The sequence below is a fragment of the Oncorhynchus masou genome, unplaced genomic scaffold (genome assembly GCF_036934945.1).
Source record: "Oncorhynchus masou masou isolate Uvic2021 unplaced genomic scaffold, UVic_Omas_1.1 unplaced_scaffold_1723, whole genome shotgun sequence".
In the NCBI taxonomy this organism is placed as follows: Eukaryota; Metazoa; Chordata; class Actinopteri; order Salmoniformes; family Salmonidae; genus Oncorhynchus; species Oncorhynchus masou.
Genome location: NW_027007402.1, coordinates 29,498 through 53,686, shown reverse-complemented (window position 1 = coordinate 53,686; position 24,189 = coordinate 29,498). Strand labels below are relative to the sequence as shown.

At 49.0% G+C, this 24,189-nt stretch overlaps 1 protein-coding gene across 1 annotated transcript in view; it reads right to left on the bottom strand.

Annotated features, from left to right (window-relative positions):
• LOC135532096 (protein jagged-1b-like) overlaps positions 1-24,189 on the bottom strand; it is a 61,028-nt gene that overhangs the window by 14,374 nt on the left and 22,465 nt on the right. The window contains exons 4-5 of the mRNA XM_064959734.1: positions 12,722-12,979; positions 9,722-9,782 (exon numbers count right to left, since the gene is read on the bottom strand). Coding sequence (XP_064815806.1) covers positions 9,722-9,782; positions 12,722-12,979 — 319 coding nt within the window. The remainder of the gene's footprint in view (positions 1-9,721; positions 9,783-12,721; positions 12,980-24,189) is intronic.

The window sequence follows — 24,189 nt, the reverse complement described above, 5'->3', positions numbered from 1 at the left end:
AAAACATATTTTCACTTTGTCGTTATGGGGTATTGTGTACATGGGTGAGAAAAACATATATTGAACCAGTTTGAATTCAGGCTGTTACCACAACATGTGGAATGAGTCGAGGTGAATGAAGGCAGATGAAACCATGGTGGAAACCCCCCCAAGGCAATGTTTACACCAATCCTCTGCTTTAAAAGCACTGATGGGGAGTGTACATGTGCATCGATATAGCCACACCTAGCTAGGCACAACAACAAAGGCCAAGACAGTTGGGCCTGGAGCTGTTACAAGGGAAAGCCACACCAAGGCCGTGTTCCAAATGACACCCTAATTCCCTAAACAGTGCACCACTTCTGAGCAGGGCTCATAGGGAAATAGAGTGTAATTTGGGACTCCGTAATGGTAAAATGACATGCACACTAGCGTGCTTCTGTGATGCAGGGAATCTCAGCCCCCCAGAGTTGACTTATATATATAATTCCAGCATCCAACAGCAGCCATACCTTCTCCATCCAACAGCAGCCATACCTTCTCCATCCAACAGCAGCCATACCTTCTCCATCCAACAGCAGCCATACCTTCTCCATCCAACAGCAGCCATACCTTCTCCATCCAACAGCAGCCATACCTTCTCCATCCAACAGCACCTTCTCCATCCAACAGCAGCCATACCTTCTCCATCCAACAGCAGCCATCCAACAGCAGCCATACCTTCTCCATCCAACAGCAGCCATACCTTCTCCATCCAACAGCAGCCATACCTTCTCCATCCAACAGCAGCCATACCTTCTCCATCCAACAGCAGCCATACCTTCTCCATCCAACAGCAGCCATACCTTCTCCATCCAACAGCAGCCATACCTTCTCCATCCAACAGCAGCCATACCTTCTCCATCCAACAGCAGCCATACCTTCTCCATCCAACAGCAGCCATCCAACAGCAGCCCTTTCTCCACCTTCTCCATCCAACAGCAGCCATACCTTCTCCATCCAACAGCAGCCATACCTTCTCCATCCAACAGCAGCCATACCTTCTCCATCCAACAGCAGCCATACCTTCTCCATCCAACAGCAGCCATACCTTCTCCATCCAACAGCAGCCATACCTTCTCCATCCAACAGCAGCCATACCTTCTCCATTCTCCATCCAACAGCAGCCATACCTTCTCCATCCAACAGCAGCCATACCTTCTCCATCCAACAGCAGCCATACCTTCTCCATCCAACAGCAGCCATACCTTCTCCATCCAACAGCAGCCATACCTTCTCCATCCAACAGCAGCCATACCTTCTCCATCCAACAGCAGCCATACCTTCTCCATCCAACAGCAGCCATACCTTCTCCATCCAACAGCAGCCATACCTTCTCCATCCAACAGCAGCCATACCTTCTCCATCAGCTGGAGGCTTTTGTACATTGTTTGACCTTTCGGTTTTTCATGCAGAAGCTCGGCTGACTAAGATCCTGTTTTTTGTGTGTTTTTTTTACATATGGCACATAAAGTTGAGATGTGCTTCTCTTGTATCTCACAGCTTTGTTTGTGTCTCTGGGTCTCAGACTGGCTTAGTTTGGTTTACTGTTCTGTTTTGGCCACATGTCAAAGTCAAGCGTTCCTGGGAAGATCACGTTTGATCTTATAATCAGTCGCCTTGTTTTTCTCACGCTCTGACGTCACTAGTTTTCCTCTGCATGTTTTGGTGTGCATCCCAAAGGGCACACTGTTCTCTACATAGTGCACTACTTTAGCCAGATCCCAATAGGTCCTAGACTAAAGTAGTGCACTATATAGGGAATGGGGTTCCATTTGAGAGGCATCCTGTCATCTCTAATGGCTAAGTGGGACTGAGGTACACAACGCCCTTCTGATAACCATCTCAGCTTGGCTCTAACCCTTCTCCTTGCCTCATCAAACCAAATGTTATTGGTCACATACACGTGTTTATCAGATGGTATTGGTCACATACACATAATTATCAGATGTTATTAGTCACATATTTATCAAATGTTAATGGTCACATACACATATTTATCAGATGTTATTGGTCACATAATTATCAGATGTTATTGGTCACATAATTATCAGATGTTATTGGGCACATATTTATGAGATGGTATTGCGGGTGTAGCAAAATGCTTGTGTTTCTAGCTCCAACAGTGCAGTAGTATCTAACTAAATGCTTGTGTTTCTAGTTCCAATAGAGCAGTAATATCTAACTAAATGCTTGTGTTTCTAGTTCCAACAGAGCAGTAGTATCTAACCAAATGCTTGTGTTCCTAGCTCCAACAGTGCAGTAGTATCTAACTAAATGCTTGTGTTCCTAGCTCCAACAGTGCAGTAATATCTAACTAAATGCTTGTGTTTCTAGCTCCAACAGTGCAGTAATATCTAACAAGTTCACTTCATACACACAAATCTAAGTAAAGGAATGCAATTAAGAATATATGAATATATGGACAAGCACTGTCAGAGCGGTATAGACCCAGATACAGTAGAATATAATACAGTATGTACATATGGGATGAGTAATGCAAGATACGTAAACACTATTAGTGAGTGGTCCATTTATTAAAGTGGACAGTGATTTCAAGTCTATCTATATAGGGCAGCAGCCTCTAAGGTGCAGGGTTGAGAAACCGGGCGGTAGCTGGCTAGTGGGGGCTATTTAACAGTCTGATGGTCTTGAGATAAACAGCTTCTATCAGTCTCTCGGTCCCAGCTTTGATGCACCAGTACTGACCTCACCTTCTGGATGATAGCGGGGTGAACAGGCAGTGGCTCGGGTGGATAATGTCGTTGATGATCTTTTTGGACTTCCTGTGACATCAGGTGCTGCAGGTGTCCTGGAGGGCAGGTAGTTTGCCCCCAGTGATGAGTTGGGCAGACTGCACCACCTTCTGGAGAGCCCTGGGGTTGCGGGCGGTGCAGTTGCCGTACCAAGCGGTGATACAGCCCGACAGGATGCTCTTGATGGTGCATCTGTAAAATTGTGTGAGGGTAGTAGGTGACAAGCCAAATCTCTTCAGTCTCCTGAGGTTGAAGAGAAGCTGTTGCGTCTTGTGTCTTGCATCTGCTGCACCTTCTTCACCACGCTGTCTGTGTGGGTGGACCATTTCAGTTTGTCAGTAACATGTACGCCGAGGAACTTGAAGCTTTCCACCTTCTCCACTGCGGTCCCGTCGATGTGGATGGGGGGGTGCTCCCTCAGCTGTTTCCTGAAGTTCATCTTTGTTTTGTTGATGTTGAGTGTGGTTATTTTCCTGACACCACACTCCCAGAGCCCTTAGCTCCTCCCTGTAGGCTTGTCATTGTTAGTAATCAAGTATACTACTGTAGTGTCATCTGCAAACTTGATGATTGAGTTGGCGGCGTGCTTGGCCACGTTCACGCATTAATGAACAGGGAGCACAGGAGGGGGCTGAGTACGCACCCTTGTGGGGCCACAGTGTTGAGGACCAGCGAAGTGGAGGTGTTTCCTACCTTCACCATCTGGGGGCGGACCATCAGGAAGTACAGCACCCAGTCGCACAGGGCGGGGTTCAGTCCCGGGGCCTCGAGCTAAATGATGAGCTTGGAGGGCACTATGGTGTTGAATGTTGAGCTATAGTCAATCAACAGCATTATTACATATGTATTCCTCTTGTCCACGTGGGATATGGCAGTGTGATCGTGATTGCATCGTCTGTGGACATATTGGGAAGGTAAACAAATTGAAGTGGGTCTAGGTGGTGACAGGTAAGGTGGAGGTGGATATGATCGTTGACTAGTCTCTCAAAGCACTTCATGATGACAGAAGCTAGTGCTACAGGGCGATAGTCATTTAGTTCAGTTACTTTTGCTTCTTGGGAACAGGAAGAATGGTGTCCATCTTGAAGCATTTGGGGACAGCAGACTGGGATAGGGAGAGATTGAATATGTCCGTAAAACACACCAGCCAGCTGGTCTGCGCATGCTCTGAGGAAGCGGCTAGGGATGCTTAAATGTCTTACTCACATCGGCGGAGAAGGAGAGCCCACAGTCCTTGGTAGGGGGCCGCGTCGGTGGCACTGTTATCCTCAAAGCGGGCAAAGAAGGTGTTTAGTTTGTTTGAAAGCAAGACGTCGGTGCCCGCAACATGGCTGGTTTTCTTTTTTTTTCCTTGTGTCGTCTGTGATCATCTGTAGACCCTGCCACATACGTCTCGTGTCTGAGCCGTTGAATTGAACTCCCACTGTCTGTATACTGACGTTTTGCCTTACGGGGGGAATAACTACACTGTTTGTATTCAGCCATATTCCTAGTCACCTTGCCATGGTTAAATGCGGTGGTTCGCCCTTTCAGTTTTGGACGAATGCCGCTATCCAACCACGGTTTCTAGTTAGGGTAGGTTTTAATATTCACAGTGGGTACAACATCTCCTAAACACTTCCTGATGAACCGAGTCAGCGTATAGGTCGATATTATTCTCTGAAAATATGTCCCAGTCCCAGTGATCAAAACTATCTTGAAGTGTGGATTCCGATTGGTCAGACCAGCGTTGAATAGTCCTTTTGCACAGGTACTTCCTGTTTTAGTTTCTGCCTATAGGAAGGGAGAAGCAGTCATGGTCAGATTTGCCGAAAGGAGGGCTGGGGAGGGCCTTTATAGTCATCCCGGAAGTTGGTTGAGTATTTTGGTAGTGCGAGTACTACAGTCAATATATTCATAGAACTCCGGCATTCTTTTTCTCAAATTCTTCACGGAGAGATACTTATTCCTGTCTGCACGATGACCTGAGAATCCAGCTGGCTGGATGGATTCGGAGCGTATATCTCGAGAGATGCATGTTTCCGTGAAGCAGAGTAGGTTACAATCCCTAAAGTCTCTCTGGCAAGAGATCCATGCCCTGAGCTCGTCAACTATGTTATCCAGAGACTGAACATTAACGAGTAATATTCTCGGAAGCGGTGGGTGGTGTGCGCGCCTCCTAAATCGGACTAGAAACCCACTCCAAGTACCTCTCCTTCGCCGCCATTGTTTTGGGTCGGCTGCTGGAATCAGTTCAATTGCCCCGGGGGAACAAAGGATCTGCTTCGGGAAAGTCGTATTCCTGGTCGTACTGCTGGTGAGTTAAGGCCGCTCTGATATCCAATAGTTCTTCCTGGCTGTATGCAATAACACAAAAATGTTTCTGGCCGAACAATCTTCAGAAATTAGACATAAAAAAACAAAATACTGCCAAGTTTCCTAAGAACAAGAAGCGAGGCAGCCATCTCTATCAACGCCATTGTCTGAAGTTATAAACAACAACATGAAACCACTAACCCTCTCCCTCAGGCTGTATCATAAACAACAACATGAAACCACTACCCCTCTCCCTCAGGCTGTATCATAAACAACAACATGAAACCACTACCCCTCTCCCACAGGCTGTATCACAAACAACAACATGAAACCACTAACCCTCACCCACAGGCTGTATCACAAACAACAACATGAAACCACTAACCATCTCTCTCAGGCTGTATCATAAACAACAACATGAAACCACTAGCTAAACAAACACACCACTTTAACACACATCCAGGACTAAATAACATACTGATCCATCTGACTAATAAGGACTGTTCTATTACAGAACCTGCAACTAATTCCAACACAGCTTGCTGGTTGGCTGGTCGGCTGGCTGGCAGTTATCCCAATAGACAACCTCATACAGACAAGCTCCAAGCCAAGGCTCCATCAGACTCATTTTGGAATGGCTCAGAATTCCATAGCGATTCTCTGTTACATTCCGTAATGTAATGGTCTATTAGGCAAAAAGTGGAACTGCACACAATCCCTTGGCCGGAACGCAGACAGAACCATGAACAGACAGAGGGACTAGGGTTGGGTTAAATTCAGACCACCCCCATCCCTCCCTCCCTCTCCCCCATCCCTCCATCCATCCCAATCATCCGTCCTTCCCTCCCTCTCCCCCATCCATCCCAATCATCCATCCTTCCCCCATCCCTCCCTCTCCCCCCATCCATCCCAATCATCCATCCTTCCTTCACTCCCTCACTCCCTCTCCCCCATCCCTCCATCCGTCCCATTCATCCGTCCATCCCTCCCTCCCTCTCCCCATTCCTCCATCCGTCCCAATCATCCCCCCCATCCCTGAGCCCTTACTATCACCCCAACACGCATAACCCCTATTACCACAGCTATTACCATAACCCCTAGAACACAGCTCCTATTATAGCCAGCTAGAACACAGCACCACTTATAGCCAGCTACAACACAGCTCCACTTATAGCCAGCTACAACACAGCTCCACTTATAGCCAGCTACAACACAGCTCCACTTATAGCCAGCTAGAACACAGCTGCACTTATAGCCAGCTAGAACACAGCTCCACTTATAGCCAGCTAGAACACAGCTCCACTTATAGCCAGCTAGAACACAGCTCAACTTATAGCCAGCTAGAACACAGCTCCACTTATAGCCAGCTAGAACACAGCTGCACTTATAGCCAGCTAGAACACAGCTGCACTTATAGCCAGCTAGAACACAGCTGCACTTATAGCCAGCTAGAACACAGCTCCACTTATAGCCAGCTAGAACACAGCTCCACTTATAGCCAGCTAGAACACAGCTCCACTTATAGCCAGCTAGAACACAGCTGCACTTATAGCCAGCTAGAATACAGCTGCACTTATAGCCAGCTAGAATACAGCTGCACTTATAGCCAGCTAGAACACAGCTGCACTTATAGCCAGCTAGAACACAGCTCCACTTATAGCCAGCTACAACACAGCTCTACTTATAGCCTGCTAGAACACAGCTCCACTTATAGCCAGCTACAACACAGCTCCACTCCCTCAGACCCTATAGCCAGCTAGAACACAGCTCCACTCCCTCAGACCCTATAGCCAGCTACAACACAGCTCCACTCCCTCAGACCCTATAGCCAGCTAGAACACAGCTCCACTCTCTCAGACCCTATAGCCAGCTAGAACACAGCTCCACTCTCTCAGACCCTATAGCCATCTACAACACAGCTCCACTCCCTCAGACCCTATAGCCAGCTACAACACAGCTCCACTCCCTCAGACCCTATAGCCAGCTACAACACAGCTCCACTCCCTCAGACTCTATAGCCAGCTAGAACACAGCTCCACTTATAGCCAGCAAGAACACAGCTCCACTCCCTCAGACCCTATAGCCAGCTACAACACAGCTCCACTCCCTCAGACCCAATAGCCAGCTACAACACAGCTCCACGTATAGCCAGCTACAACACAGCTCCACGTATAGCCAGCGACAACACAGCTCCACTTATAGCCAGCTACAACACAGCTCCACTTATAGCCAGCTAGAACACAGCTCCACTTATAGCCAGCTAGAACACAGCTGCACTTATAGCCAGCTCGAACACAGCTCCACTTATAGCCAGCTAGAACACAGCTCCACTTATAGCCTGCTAGAACACAGCTCCACTTATAGCCAGCTACAACACAGCTCCACTCCCTCAGACCCTATAGCCAGCTAGAACACAGTTCCACTCCCTCAGACCCTATAGCCAGCTACAACACAGCTCCACTCCCTCAGACCCTATAGCCAGCTAGAACACAGCTCCAATCCCTCAGACCCTATAGCCAGCTAGAACACAGCTCCACTCTCTCAGACCCTATAGCCATCTACAACACAGCTCCACTAGCCAGCTCAGACCCTATAGCCATCTACAACACAGCTCCACTCCCTCAGACCCTATAGCCAGCTACAACACAGCTCCACTCCCTCAGACCCTATAGCCAGCTACAACACAGCTCCACTCCCTCAGACCCTATAGCCATCTACAACACAGCTTCACTCCCTCAGACCCTATAGCCAGCTAGAACACAGCTCCACTCCCTCAGACTCTATAGCCAGCTAGAACACAGCTCCACTTATAGCCAGCAAGAACACAGCTCCACTCCCTCAGACCCTATAGCCAGCTACAACACAGCTCCACTCCCTCAGACCCAATAGCCAGCTACAACACAGCTCCACGTATAGCCAGCTACAACACAGCTCCACGTATAGCCAGCGACAACACAGCTCCACTTCAGCCAGCTACAACACAGCTCCACTTATAGCCAGCAAGAACACAGCTCCACTTATAGCCAGCTACAACACAGCTCAACTTATAGCCAGCTAGAACACAGCTCCACTTATAGCCAGCTACAACACAGCTGCACTTATAGCCAGCTAGAACACAGCTCCACTTATAGCCAGCTACAACACAGCTCCACTTATAGCCAGCTACAACACAGCTCCACTTATAGCCAGCTAGAACACAGCTCCACTTATAGCCAGCTACAACACAGCTCCACTTATAGCCAGCTACAACACAGCTCCACTTATAGCCAGCTACAACACAGCTCCACTTATAGCCAGCTAGAACACAGCTCCACTCCCTCAGACCCTATAGCCAGCTAGAACACAGCTCCACTCCAGCTACAACACAGACCCTATAGCCAGCTACAACACAGCTCCATTCCCTCACACCCTATAGCCAGCTACAACACAGCTCCACTCCCTCAGACCCTATAGCCAGCTACAACACAGCTCCACTCCCTCAGACCCTATAGCCATCTACAACACAGCTCCACTCCCTCAGACCCTATAGCCAGCTACAACACAGCTCCACTCCCTCAGACTCTATAGCCAGCTAGAACACAGCTCCACTTATAGCCAGCAAGAACACAGCTCCACTCCCTCAGACCCTATAGCCAGCTACAACACAGCTCCACTCCCTCAGACCCAATAGCCAGCTACAACACAGCTCCACTCCCTCAGACCCTATAGCCAGCTACAACACAGCTCCACTCCCTCAGACTCTATAGCCAGCTAGAACACAGCTGCACTCTAGCCAGCTCGAACACAGCTCCACTTATAGCCAGCTCGAACACAGCTCCACTTATAGCCAGCTAGAACACAGCTCCACTTATAGCCAGCTAGAATACAGCTGCACTTATAGCCAGCTCGAACACAGCTGCACTTATAGCCAGCTAGAACACAGCTCCACTTATAGCCAGCTACAACACAGCTCTACTTATAGCCAGCTAGAACACAGCTCCACTTATAGCCAGCTACAACACAGCTCCACGTATAGCCAGCCAACACAGACCCTATAGCCAGCTAGAACACAGCTCCACTCCCTCAGACCCTATAGCCAGCTACAACACAGCTCCACTCAGACCCTATAGCCAGCTAGAACACAGCTCCAATCCCTCAGACCCTATAGCCAGCTAGAACACAGCTCCACTCCCTCAGACCCTATAGCCAGCTACAACACAGCTCCACTCTCTCAGACCCTATAGCCATCTACAACACAGCTCCACTCCCTCAGACCCTATAGCCAGCTACAACACAGCTCCACGTATAGCCAGCTACAACACAGCTCCACTTATAGCCAGCTACAACACAGCTCCACTTATAGCCAGCTACAACACAGCTCCACTTACAGCCAGCTACAACACAGCTCCACTTACAGCCAGCTACAACACAGCTCCACTTATAGCCAGCTACAACACAGCTCCACTTATAGCCAGCTACAACACAGCTCCACTTATAGCCAGCTACAACACAGCTCCACTCCCATACCAGGGACCTGGGGATTAAGCTGCATAGCACATGATAAAATGCTGTTTGTCAAGTAAATAATCATAAATATCATGGCAGACATTGAAAATGAGAAGCAGATTCCAGTTATTCCTGGAGAGAAAGGAGGGGAGGAAAGTGCCACTTACTTGCAGTCATCTGGCTCTTTGCAGTGTCCATGTTCTGTACTGCAGCCCTGCCGACAAATGGCTGGAGGAGAGAGAGGGAGGGAAGGAGGGGTGGAGGAGGAGGGAGAGGGAGAGGGAGGGCAGGAGTGGTGGAGGAGGAGGGAGAGGGAGCGAAGGAGGGGTGGAGGAGGAGGGAGAGGGAGCGAAGGAGTGGTGGAGGAGGAGGGAGAGGGAGAGGGAGGGAAGGAGGAGGAGGGAGAGGGGGAGGGAGGGAAGGAGGGAGGGAAGGAGGGGGTGGAGGAGGAGGAGAGAGGGAGGGAGGGAAGGGGGGTGGAGGAGGAGGGAGAGGGAGGGAGGGAAGGTGGGGGTGGAGGAGGAGGGAGAGGGAGGGAGGGAAGGAGGGGGTGGAGGAGGGGGGAGAGGGAGGGAAGGAGGAGTGGAGGAGGAGGGAGAGGGAGAGGGATGGCAGGAGTGGTGGAGTGATGGAGAGAGGGAGGAGGAGGAGGGAGAGGGACGGAAGGAGGGAGGGAGGAGGGGTGGAGGAGGAGGGAGAGGGAGGGAGGGAGGAGGAGGGGAGGGAGGAGGAGGGAGGGAGGGAAGGAGGGGTGTAGGAGGAGGGAGAGGGAGGGAGGGAAGGAGTGGTGGGTGGAGGAGGAGGGGAGGGAGGGAGGGAGGGAAGGAGGGGTGGAGGAGGAGGGAGAGGGGAGGGAGGGGGTGGTGGAGGAGGGAGGGGAGGGAGGAAGGAGGGGTGGAGGAGGAGGGAGAAGGAGGGGAAGGAGGGGTGGATGAGGAGGGAGAGGGAGGAGGGAAGGAGTGGTGGAGGAGGAGGGAGAGGGAGGGAAGGAGTGGTGGAGGAGGAGGGAGAGGGAGAGGGAGGGAAGGAGGGGGTGGAGGAGGAGGGAGAGGGAGGGAGGGAAGGAGGGGTGGAGGAGGAGGGAGAGGGAGGAAGGGGAAGGGGGGTGGAGGAGGAGGGAGAGGGAGGGAAGGAAGGAGGGGTGGAGGAGGAGGGAGAGGGAGGGAAGGAGGGGGTGGAGGAGGAGGGAGAGGGGAGGGGAACGAGGGGTGGAGGAGGAGGGAGAGGGAGAGGGGGAGGGAAGGGAGGGAGGGAAGGAGGGGTGGAGGAGGAGGAGAGGGAGGGAGGGAAGGAGGGGTGGAGGAGGAGGGAGGAGGGAGGGAGGGAGGGAGGGAGGACGGGGGTGGAGGAGGAGGGAGAGGGAGAGGGATGGCAGGAGTGGTGGAGTGATGGAGAGAGGGAGGAGGAGGAGGGAGAGGGAGGGAAGGAGGGGTGGAGGAGGAGGGAGAGGGAGGGAAGGAGGGGTGGAGGAGGAGGGAGGGAGGAGGGAGGGAAGGAGGGGTGGAGGAGGAGGGAGAGGGAGGAGGGGGGCAGGAGGGGTGGAGTGATGGAGAGAGAGGGAGGTAGGAGGAGGGAGAGGGAGGGAAGGAGGGGTGGAGGAGGAAGGAGAGGGAGGGGGAGGGGTGTAGGAGGGGGAGAGGGAGGGAAGGAGTGGTGGAGTGATGGAGAGAGGGAGGAGAGGAGGGAAGGGAGGGGAGGAGGGAGTGGAGGAGGAGGGAAGGAGGGGGTGGAGGAGGAGGGAGAGGGAGGGAAGGAGGGGTGGAGGAGGAGGGAGAGGGAGGGAAGGAGTGGTGGGGATGGAGGAGAGGGAGGGAAGGAGGGGTGTAGGAGGAGGAGGAGAGGGAGGGAGGGAGGGGAAGGAGGGGTGGAGGAGGAGGGAGAGAGAGAGGGAGGGAGGGGTGGAGGAGGGAGGAGGGAGAGGGAGGGAGGGAAGGAGGGGTGTAGGAGGAGGGAGAGGGAGGGAAGGAGTGGTGGAGTGATGGAACGAGGGGTGGAGGAGGAGGGAGAGGGAGGGAAGGAGTGGTGGAGTGATGGAACGAGGGGTGGAGGAGGAGGGAGAGGGAGAGGGAGGGAAGGAGGGGTGGAGGAGGAGGGAGGGGGAGGGAGGGAGGAAAGGGGGAGGGAGGATGGAGAGAGAGGGAGGAAGAGGAGGGAAGGAGTGGTGGAGGAGGAGGAGGGAGAGGGAAGGAAGGAAGGAGGGGTGGAGGAGGAGGGAGAGGGAGGGAGGGGTGGAGGAGGAGGGAGAGGGAGGGAAGGGGGGTGTAGGAGGAGGGAGAGGGAGGGAGGGAAGGAGGGGTGGAGGAGGAGGAGAGAGGGGGAGGGAAGGAGGGGTGTAGGAGGAGGGAGAGGGAGGGAGGGAGGGAAGGAGGGGTGGAGGAGGAGGGAGAGAGAGGGAGGGAAGGGGGGTGGAGGAGGTGGGGGAGAGGGAGGGAAGGAGGGGTGGAGGAGGAGGGAGAGGGAGGGAGGGAAGGAGGGGGTGGAGGAGGAGGGAGAGGGAGCGAAGGAGGGGTGTAGGAGGAGGGAGAGGGAGCGAAGGAGGGGTGTAGGAGGAGGGAGAGGGAGGGAGGGAAGGAGTGGTGGAGGGATAGAGGGAGGAGGAGGGGGAGGAGGAGGGGGGAGGAGGAGGAGGGAGAGGGGGAGGGAAGGAGGGGGTGGGGGATAGAGGGAGGAGGAGGGAGAGGTGGGGAGGGAGGAGGAGGAGGGAGGGAGGAGGGAAGGAGGGGGTGGGGGGATAGAGGGAGGAGGAGGGAGATGTGGGAGAGGGAGGAGGAGGGAAGGAGAGGTGGAGGGATAGAGGGAGGAGGGAAGGAGAGGTGGAGGGATAGAGGGAGGAGGAGGGAGAGTTGGAGAAGGGAAGGTGTTGGGGGGGAAGAGGATGTGGCGTGGGGGTAAGGGACAGGAAGAAAGCCTAAATTAGCACACACGTCAGTAAATACCTGTTGGTAGTATTAAGTGACGGTTGTTGGCAGTTCGGCACCTAATGTCTTTTGACATTTGACACACGCAAGTACAAAAGGGAGGAAGTTAATCGGCAACCTGAACATCCATCCTAGTGTGTTCATAGCCTTGCATTCCCCTTTCTCCAACATTGAAATAGTCCGTACCATCATAATCTTTCCAGGAAGGGATCTCAAGAGGTCAGCAGGAAGTAGTCCGTGTTTACGTACGTGTGTTACATTCTCGTCCAGACCAGCCCTCCAGACAGGTCTTATTCCCGTTGTCGTCGCAGGTGTAGTGCCCGAAGAACTCGTCTCGGGGTCGGCAGAACTTGTTGCATCCGAAGCCATAGTAGTGCTCGTCACAGCTGACCCGGATCTGATAGTCAAACTGACCAATAGGACCGTTGTGGCTGAGCTTCTGCCACTGATGGCTGGGGTTGATCATCCCACTGTGGGACGCCTTCTCAATCACCTGACCATCACCACCTAATGGGTCATAGATATACAATCAGTTAGAATATATAGTTAACAGGTTACTATCCTTACGAGAAAGACAGAATCACTGCTGAAAAGACAGTTAAATGCATGTCTGAGCGTGTAGAGTACCCCACTATGAGTCATAATACCCAGAAAATATTACCCAGAATTACCTGAAAAGAATACCCATAATACCCGTGAAATAATACCCATAAAATACCCATAAAGATTACCCATAATACCCAGAAAATAATACCCATAAAATAATACCCATTATACCTATAAAATAATACCCAGAAAATAATACCCATAATATCCAGACAAATATTACCCATAATACCCAGAAAAGAATACCCATAATGCCCAATGGGACTCGGGAACTCGACACAGTATTTCTGTGCATTCCAATTGCCATCAATAAAATGCAGTTGTGTTTGTTGTCCGTAGCTTATGCCTACTCATACCATGCAAGTCTACTACACTTTATATGACCGGAGACATTAACAGAATCTGTTTTGATACAACAAATTACAGGGTAGATTACTCTGCTGACACTGACAAACAGACCAATAAAAACAATGTTGTCCATTTACTAGACCAATGAGAAGGGGAGAGAGACACTAATACAATAAACTTAGCAAAAAAAGAAAGGTCCTCTCACTGTCAACTGTGTTTATTTTCAGCATACTTAACATGTGTAAATATTTGTATGAACATAAGATTCAACAACAGACGTAAACTGAACAAGTTCCACAGACATGAGGCCTACAAGCCCTCAGTCCAGCCTCTCTCAGCCTATTGTGGACAGTCTGAGCACTGATGGAGGGATTGTGCGTTCCTGGTGTAACTCGGGCAGTTGTTGTTGCCATCCTATACCTGTCCCGCAGCTGTGATGTTCAGATGTACCGATCCTGTGCAGGTGTTGTTACACGGGGTCTGCAATTGCGAGGACGATCAGCTGTCCATCCTGTCTCCCTGTAGTGCTGTCTTAGGCGTCTCACAGTACGGACATTGCAATGTATTGCCCTGGCCACCTCTGTAGTCATGCCTCCTTGCAGCATGCCTAAGGCACATTCACGCAGATGAGCAGGGACCCTGGGCATCTTTCTTTTGGTGTTTTTCAGAGTCAGTAGAAAGGCCTCTTTAGTGTCCTAAGTTTTCATAACTGTGACCTTAATTGCCTACCGTCTGTAAGCTGTTAGTGTCTTAACGACCGTTCCACAGGTGCATGTTCATTAATTGTTTATGGTTCATTGAACAAGCATGAGAAACAGTGTTTAAACCCTTTACAATGAAGATCTGTGAAGTTATTTGGATTTTTACGAATTATCTTTGAAAGACAGGGTTCTGAAAAAGGGATGTTTCTTTATTTATTTCTTTGTTTCTTTCTGAGTTTATGTTGTCCATATAACAGACCAATGAGAAGGAGAGACACTATGATGTTGTCCATATAACAGACCAATGAGAAGGAGAGACACTATCATGTTGTCCATATAACAGACCAATGAGAAGGAGAGACACTATGATGTTGTCCATATAACAGACCAATGAGAAGGAGAGACACTATGATGTTGTCCATATAACAGACCAATGAGAAGGAGAGACACTATGATGTTGTCCATATAACAGACCAATGAGAAGGGGAGACACTATGATGTTGTCCATATAACAGACCAATGAGAAGGAGAGACACTATGATGTTGTCCATATAACAGACCAATGACAAGGGCAGACACTATGATGTTGTCCATATAACAGACCAATGAGAAGGGGAGACACTAATATAATGTCCATCTAAACTAGAGGAAGAAACTAGCACCGACCCGACAATGACAAATAGTGAATATGTGCAGCACGACTCAGCAGGTATATGGCTGATGCTCTCTGCTAGTGCCAATAAGAAAGGCTGTAGACTTACGATTGTATATGTTAAAATCAGATTGAATGAAGAATAGTCCGATGGGTGAGAATATTATCAAGTGCTTGTCAAACTGTGAATGAGAGACTGATGAAGTGTGTGCGGCCAGAAACAGAGACGTTATTCTAAATCATTATCAGAGTGGCATCATGCAGCCTTAGAATGTATAAAACAAATCTAAACATAAAGTGTAACATTTGTATCACAAATTATTAAATTACAATAATAACTCTAAATGGAGCATATAGGAGGACCCGTTTCTTTGTAAACCGCTCAACACAGAATAGCCTCATGTTCACACTCTCTTGGAAATCGTTTGGAGAAAATATCCTTTCTATTTTATTCAGCTTTGTTCAGTTGTATTCTTCATACTCTAAAATAATGTCACACAATTCTAAGTTGCCCACAGCCATTTGGTATAGCCAGATCAGGGAATAACATAAGGACAAGTCAGAGTATGTTATTCTGTTCTTCTGCAATAGACTACATTTTCTAGATATCATCGTTAGACCTGTATAAAATACATGGATTTACTGTGAAGGTGTAGGCTATATTTCATGCTTAGATCTAATTAATTTGCTTTTATTCTAAAAAAACTCACTAGTTCTTGCCGTTGACAAGCATACCCATAACATGATGCAGCCATTACAAAGGGGTTAAATAGTTATTGACTAAAGATGTTTCATCTTTCCATTTATCATTAATTGGAGAAACAAATTAAAAACATAATTCCAATTTCACATTACGCAGTATTGTTTGTAGGCCATTAACACAAAATCTCAATTTAATCATTGTAAAATTCAGGCTGTAACATTTCACAGGAAACTCACTGGGGCACTGGGGCTTTAAAATAGACAGAGAGGAAACATCTAGGAGAAAACAGATTGGCTGAATCCCCAATCACACCAATCGTTCGAGGAGAAAACAGATTTGGGATTCAACCAATCCCCCATTTCCTTCACCACTCCATTTGCACTAGTGTCCCAAAACTGAAAATTACCTAGCGCAGGAGCTAATTAAATCCGATAGCCACTTCGACCAAGCCAGCAAGACTGCAGGCTCCACAGCTAAATGGTATACAAAACACACCAAGACGTATCACTTCAGAAATGAAATGTCAGTGGTTTAGGCCTCAATGTGGAGGCTATATACAGGGGGTACCGGTACAGAGTCAATGTGGAGGCTATATACAGGGGGTACCGGTACAGAGTCAATGTGGAGGCTATATATAGGGGGTACCGGTACAGAGTCAATGTGGAGGCTATATACAGGGGGTACCGGTACAGAGTCAATGTGGAGGCTATATACAGGGGGTACCGGTACAGAGTCAATGTGGAGGCTATATACAGGGGTACCGGTACAGAGTCAATGTGGAGGCTATATACAGGGGTACCGGTACAGAGTCATTGTGGAGGCTATATACAGGGGGTACCGGTACAGAGTCAATGTGGAGGCTATATACAGGGGTACCAGTAGAGAGTCAATGTGGAGGCTATATACAGGGGGTACCGGTACAGAGTCAATGTGGAGGCTATATACAGGGGTACCGGTACAGAGTCAATGTGGAGGCTATATACAGGGGGTACCGGTACAGAGTCAATGTGGAGGCTATATACAGGGGGTACCAGTACAGAGTCAATGTGGAGGCTATATACAGATACCGGTACAGAGGTGGACCATGGGGTACAGAGTCAATGTGGAGGCTATATACAGGGGGTACCGGTACAGAGTCAATGTGGAGGCTATATACAGTACAGGGTACCGGTACAGAGTCAATGTGGAGGCTATATACAGGGGGTACCGGTACAGAGTCAATGTGGAGGCTATATACAGGGGGTACCGGTACAGAGTCAATGTGGAGGCTATATACAGGGGGTACGGTACAGAGTCAATGTGGAGGCTATATACAGGGGGTACCGGTACAGAGTCAATGTGGAGGCTATATACAGGGGGTACCGGTACAGAGTCAATGTGGAGGCTATATACAGGGGGTACCGGTACAGAGTCAATGTGGAGGCTATATACAGGGGTACCGGTACAGAGTCAATGTGGAGGCTATATACAGGGGGTACCGGTACAGAGTCAATGTGGAGGCTATATACAGGGGTACCGGTACAGAGTCAATGTGGAGGCTATATACAGGGGGTACCGGTACAGAGTCAATGTGGAGGCTATAAACAGGGGTACCGGTACAGAGTCAATGTGGAGGCTATATACAGGGGGTACCGGTACAGAGTCAATGTGGAGGCTATATACAGGGGGGGTACAGAGTCAATGTGGAGGCTATACAGAGTCAATGTGGAGGCTATATACAGGGGGCACAGGTACAGAGTCAATGTGGAGGCTATACACAGGGGATACCAGTACAGAGTCAATGTGGAGGCTATATACAGGGGGTACCGGTACAGAGTCAATGTGGAGGCTATACACAGGGGTACCAGTACAGAGTCAATGTGGAGGCTATATACAGGGGGTACTGGGACAGAGTCAATGTGGAGGCTATATACAGGGGGTACCAGTACAGAGTCAATGTGGAGGCTATATACAGGGGGTACGGGTACAGAGTCAATGTGGAGGCTATATACAGGGGGTACCGGTACAGAGTCAATGTGGAGGCTATATACAGGGGTACCGGTACAGAGTCAATGTGGAGGCTATATACAGGGGTACCGGTACAGAGTCAATTTGCTATACACAGGGGGCACCATTGTCAATGTAGGCTATATACAGGGGGAGGTAATATGTACATGTAGATAGAGTTTTTAAAGTGACTATACATAGATAATAACAGAGAGTTTTTAAAGTGACTAGCAGCATAGACAGAGAGTATCAGCATAGAAGGGGGGTCAATGCAAATAGTCTGGGTGGCCATTTGATTAGATATTCAGGAGTCTTATGGCTTGGGGGTAGAAGCTATTTAGAGGCCTCTTGGACCTAGACTTGGTGCTCCGGTACCACTTGCCACGTGGTAGTAGAGAGAACAGTCTATGACTGGGGTGGCTGGAGCCATTTATTAGGGCCTTCCTCTGACACCGCCTGGTATAGAGGTCCTGGATGGCAGGAAGCTTGGCCCCAATGATGTACGCACTAACCTCTGTAGCCTTGCCGTACCAGGCAGTGATGCAACCCGTCAGGATGATCTCGATGGTGCAGGTGTAAAATCTTTTGAGGATCTGAGGACCCATGCCAAATCTTTTCGATCTCCTGAGGGGGAATAGGTTTTGTCGTGCCCTCTTCACGACTGTCTTGGTGTGCTTGGACTATGTTAGTTTGTTGGTGATGTGGACACCTAGGAACTTGAAGCTCTCAACCTGCTGCACTACAGCCCTGTCGATGAGAATGGGGGCGTGTTCGGTCCTCCTTTGCCTGTAGTTCACAATCATCTCCTTTGTCTTGATCACGTTGAGGGAGAGGTTGTTGTCCTTGCACCACACGTTCAGGTGTCTGACCTTTTCCCTATAGGCTGTCTCATAGATCAGGCCAACCAGTGTTGTGTCATCGGCAAATGATGTGCCTAGCCGTGCAGTCATGAGTGAAAAGGGAGAACAGAAGGGGACTGAGCACGCACCCCGGAGGGGACCCCGTGTTGAGGACCAGTGTGGCAGATGTGTTGTTACCTACCCTTACCCCCTGGGGCTCATCAGGAAGTCCAGGATCCAGTTGCAGAGGGAGGTGTTTAGTCCCAGGGTCCTTAGCTTAGTGATGAGCTTTGATGGCATTATGGTGTTGAATGCTGAGCTGTAGTCAATGAATAGCATTGTCAACATAGGTCCAGGTGGGAAAGGGCAGCGTGGAGTGCAATAGAGACTGCATCATATTTGGATCTGTTTGAGCGGTATGCAAATTGGAGTGGGTCTACCGTTTCTGGAATAATGGTGTTGATGTGAGCCATGACCAGACTTTCAAAGCACTTCATGGCTAGAGACGTCAGTAGTCATTTAGGCAGGTTACCTTAGTGTTCTTGGGCACAGGGACTATGGTGGTCTACTTGAAACATGTTGGTATTACAGACTCAGACAGGGAGAGGTTGAAAATGTCAGTGAAGACATTTGCCAGTTGGTTAGCGCATGCTCGGAGTACACATCTAGTAATAGGTCTGGCCCTGCGGCCTTGTGAATGTTGACCTGTTCAAAGGTCTTAAATCGGCTGCAGAGAGCGTGATCACACAGTCATCCGGAACAGCTGATGCTGTCATGCATTTTTCAGTGTTACTTGCATCGAAGCGAGCATAGAAGTTATTTAGCTCATCTGGTAGGCTCGTGTCACTTGGCAGCTCTCGGCTGTGCTTCCCTTTGTAGTCTGTAATAGTTTGCAGGCCCTGCCACATCCGATGAGCATCGGAGCCAGTGTAGTATGACTCGATCTTAGTCTTGTATTGATGCTTAGCATGTTTGATGGTTCGTCTGAGAGCATAGCGGGATTTCTTATAAGCTTCCGGGTTAGAGTTCCGCTCCTTAAAAGCAGCAGCTCAGTACGATTGTTGCCTGTAATCCATGTCTTCTGGTCTGTACATACGGTCACTGTGGGGATGACGTCATCGATGCACTTATTGATGAAGCCAGTGACTGATGTGGTGTACTCCTCAATGCCATTGGAGGAATCCAAGAACATGTTCCAGTCAGTGATAGCAAAACAGTCCTGTAGTTTAGCATCTGCTTCATCTGACCACTTTCTTATTGACCCAGTCACTGGTGCCTCCTGCTTTAGGTTTTGCTTGTAAGCCGGAATCAGGATGATATAATTATGGTCAGATTTGCCAAATAGAGGGCGAGGGAGAGCTTTGTATGCGTCTCTGTGTGTGGAGTAAAGGTGGAGTTTTTTTCCCTCTGGTTGCACATTTCAGATGCTGATAGAAACTTGGTAAAAATGGATTTAAGTTTCCCTGAATTTAAGTCCCCTGCCACTAGGAGCACCGCCTCTGGGTGAGCGTTTTCCTGTTTGCTTATTGTGGTATACCCCTCATTGAGTGTGGTTTTAGTGCCAGCATCGCTCTGTGGTGGGATGGAGACAGCTACGAAAAATACAGATGAAAACTCTGTAGGTAGATAGTGTGGTCAACAGCTTATCATGAGAAACTCTACCTCAGGCGAGCAAAAATGTGAGACTTTTCTTAGATATCGTGCACCAGCTGTTGTTTACAAATATGCATAGGCCCCCGTCCCTTATCTTACCAGAGGCTGCTGTTCTGTCTTGCAGATAGTGTGTATAAACCGGCAGCTGTATGATATCAATGTCATCGTTCAGCCACGACTCGGTGAAACATAAGATATTACAGTTTTTAATTTCCCGTTAATAGGATATACGTGCTTTCAATTCATCCCATTTATTTTCCAGCGATTGAATGTTAGCTAACAGTACGGTGGCAAAGGCAGATCATCGCCTGATCCTCACAAGGCACCCCCATCTCTTTCTGCGTAATCTCCGTTTCCTTCTCCAGCGAATGACGCGGATGAGGGCCTGCTCGGGTGTTTGTAGTATATCCTTCCTGGCCGACTCATACGGTAGCAGCAACTATGTACAAAATAAAAAAGTTACCAAATTATTTTTGGGGGGTTAAGAACCAAAAAAACAGCAGCCATCCCCTCTGGCGTCATTTTCTCCTCTCTCCCATTCTCTCCTTCCCTCTGGCTGATACTCAAAAGAGACTGTGATACGGCAGAGGGTAAATATTCTCATAACCCCTCTTGGCACTGGAGAACAACCTGGATGAGCTCCGTTCAAGACTATCAACGGGACCTGGAGAACTGGAATATCCTGTATCTCGGAAACACTGGAGAACAACCTGGATGAGCTCCGTTCAAGACTATCCTATCAACGGGACCTGGAGAATGTTTCTCGGAAACTTGGGTGAACAAAGGCTAATATTCCAGCTGGTTTTTCTATACAGGACAGAACGACATTGTCGGGTGGTGTGTGTCTATTAACAGCAGTTGGTGTCTAATGTTAAGGAAGTCTCAAGGTGCTGCTCGTGTGAGTTCTAACACCTTGTGATAAGCTGTCGACCGTACTATACTGAACAAAAATATAAAACACAACATGTAAAGTTTTGGTTTTCTGAAACCAAATTTACCAGATATATTCCATTGGCACAAAAACCGTATTTTTCCTTCAGAAAGCCAAGAGCTGTCAAGGCAAAGGGTAACTATTTGGAGAATCTCAAATAGAAATATATTTTGATTTGTTTAACACTTTTTTGGTTACTACATGATTCCATGTGTTATTTCATAGTTTAGATTTTTTTTTTTAAGAAAAACCCTTGAACGAGGTTTTCGAAAACTTTTGAAAGGTAGTATATGTATGCTGTATCGTTAAGATGTCCCTTCACTGGAACTAAGGGGTCCAAACCATGAAAAACAGCCCCAGACCATTATTCCTCCTCCACCAAACTTTACAGTTGGCACTATGCATTGAGGCAGGTAGTGATCTCCTGGAATCCCACAAACCCAGATGTGTCTGTCAGACTGCCAGATGGTGAAGCACGACTCATCACTCCAGAGAACGCATTTCCACTGCTCCGGAGTCCAATGGCTTTACACCACCCCAGCTGACATTTGCATTACACATGGTGATCTTAGGCTTGTGTGCGGCTGCTCGGCCACGGAAACCCAATTCATGAAGCTCCCGACGAACAGTTATTGTGTGGACGTTGCTTCCAGAGGCAGTTTGGAACTCAGTAGTGAATGTTGCAACCAAGGACAGACCATTTAAAATGCACTATGCACTTCAGCGGTCCGTTTCTGTGAGCTTGTGTGGCCTACCACTTTGCTAATGAGCCGCTATTGCTCCTAGACATTTCCAATTCCTAATAACAGCACTTACAGTTGACTGGGGAAGCTCTAGCGGGACAGACATTTGATGAACTGACTTGTTGGAAAGGTGGCATCCTATATGATGGTTACATGTTGAAAGTTACTGACCTCTTCAGAAAAGCCATTCTACTGCCAATCTTTTCTATGGAGATTGCGCGGCTGTGTGCGAGGCTGTGTGCGCGGCTGTGTGCGCGGCTTTGTGCTCTATAAATATTTATTTTTATAACCCCCCTTTTCGGAGGACAAATATATATATATTTTTTTACAGCTTATCTGCTACATTTTTACAAACATGGTACCTTTATATACACATCAGTCACATATCAATAATACATTAACAAATAAACTATTTAATCCCTCCCCCTCAGCCCATCCCACCTATCACCATAGACCACCCTCTCAGCCCATCCCATCTATCACCATAGACCACCCTCTCAGCCCATCCCACCTATCACCATAGACCACCCTCTCAGCCCATCCCACCTATCACCATAGACCACCCTCTCAGCCCATCCCATCTATCACCATAGACCACCCTCTCAGCCCATCCCACCTATCACTATAGACCACCCTCTCAACCCATCCCATCTATCACCATAGACCACCCTCTCAGTCCATCCCATCTATCACCATAGACCACCCTCTCAACCCATCCCATCTATCACCATAGACCACCCTCTCAGCCCATCCCACCTATCACCATAGACCACCCTCTCAGCCCATCCCACCCCCTCAGCCCATCCCACCTATGAGCATAGACCACCCTCTCAGCCCATCCCACCCCCTCAACCCATCCCACCTATGACCATAGACCACCCTCACAGCCCATCCCACCTATCCCTATACACCACCCTCACAGCCAATCCCACCTATCACCATAGACCACCCTCTCAGCCAATCCCACCTACGACCATAGACCACCCTCTCAGCCCATCCCACCTATCACCATAGACCACCCTCACAGCCAATCCCACCTATCACTATAGACCACCCTCTCAGACCATCCCACCTATCACCATAGACCAGCCTCTCAGCCCATCCCACCTATCACCATAGACCACCCTCTCAGCCCATCCCGCCTATCACCATAGACCACCCTCTCAGCCCATCCCACCTATCACCATAGACCACCCTCACAGCCCATCCCACCTATCACTATACACCACCCTCTCAGCCCATCCCACCTACGACCATAGACCAGCCTCTCAGCCCATCCCATCTATGACCATAGACCACCCTCTCAGCCCATCCCGCCTATCACCATAGACCACCCTCTCAGCCCATCCCACATCTTTGTAAGGAGTTGAAAGTCTGTGTTGCCCAGCAACAGCCCCAAAACATCACTGCTCTAGAGGAGGAGGAATGGGCCAAAATACCAGCAACAGTGTGTTGACTTACAGAAAACATTTGACCTCTGTCATTGCCAACACAGGGTATATAACAAAGTATTGAGATAAACTTTTGTTATTGACAAATACTTATTTTCCACCATAATTTGTAAATAAATTCATTAAAAATCCTATCAATGTGATTTTCTGGATTTTTTTTTTCTCATTTTGGGGAACCTCCCACTGCCTGCCTCTCTTCCTCTGACTGGGGACCCTCCCACTGCCTGACTGGGGACCCTCCCACTGCCTGAATAAATTTATTTATTTTACCTTTATTTAACTAGGCAAGTCAGTTAAGAAAAAGTTCTTATTTTCAATGACGGCCTAGGAACAGTGGGTTAACTGCCTGTTCAGGGGCAGAACGACAGATGTGTACCTTGTCAGCTCGGGGGTTTGAACTTGCAACCTTCCGGTTACTAGTCCAACGCTCTAACCACTAGGCTACCCCCCCCCCCCCCAACTGGGGACCCTCCCACTGCCTGCCTCCCCCACCCCCCCGGCTGGGGACAAAGCCACACTCGCCACAGCCACCAGTAATTACAGAGTGAGACTGACACCAGAAACCACAGTCACATCCAGCCAGGACTCCTGCCAAACAACACTCAGCACTTTCTCCTACTTCACTCAATGTATTCTGTCCTTCTCATACACAGGCCACTCTCCCACACAGACACACTCCTTTGTACACACAGGCTACAAACAAGACAAGTCAAGAGTTAAGTCACACACACACACACAGAGAGAAACATGCATAAAGTCAAGAGTTAAGTCACACAGAGAGAAACATGCATAAAGTCAAGAGTTAAGTCACACACACAGAGAGAAACATGCTTAAAGTCAAGAGTTAAGTCACACAGAGAGAAACATGCATAAAGTCAAGAGTTAAGTCATACAGAGAGAGAAACATGCATAAAGTCAAGGGTTAAGTCACACACACACAGAGAGAAACATGCATAAAGTCAAGAGTTAAGTCACACACACAGAGAGAAACATGCATAAAGTCAAGAGTTAAGTCACACAGAGAGAGAAACATGCATAAAGTCAAGAGTTAAGTCACACAGAGAGAGAAACATGCATAAAGTCAAGAGTTAAGTCACGCAGAGA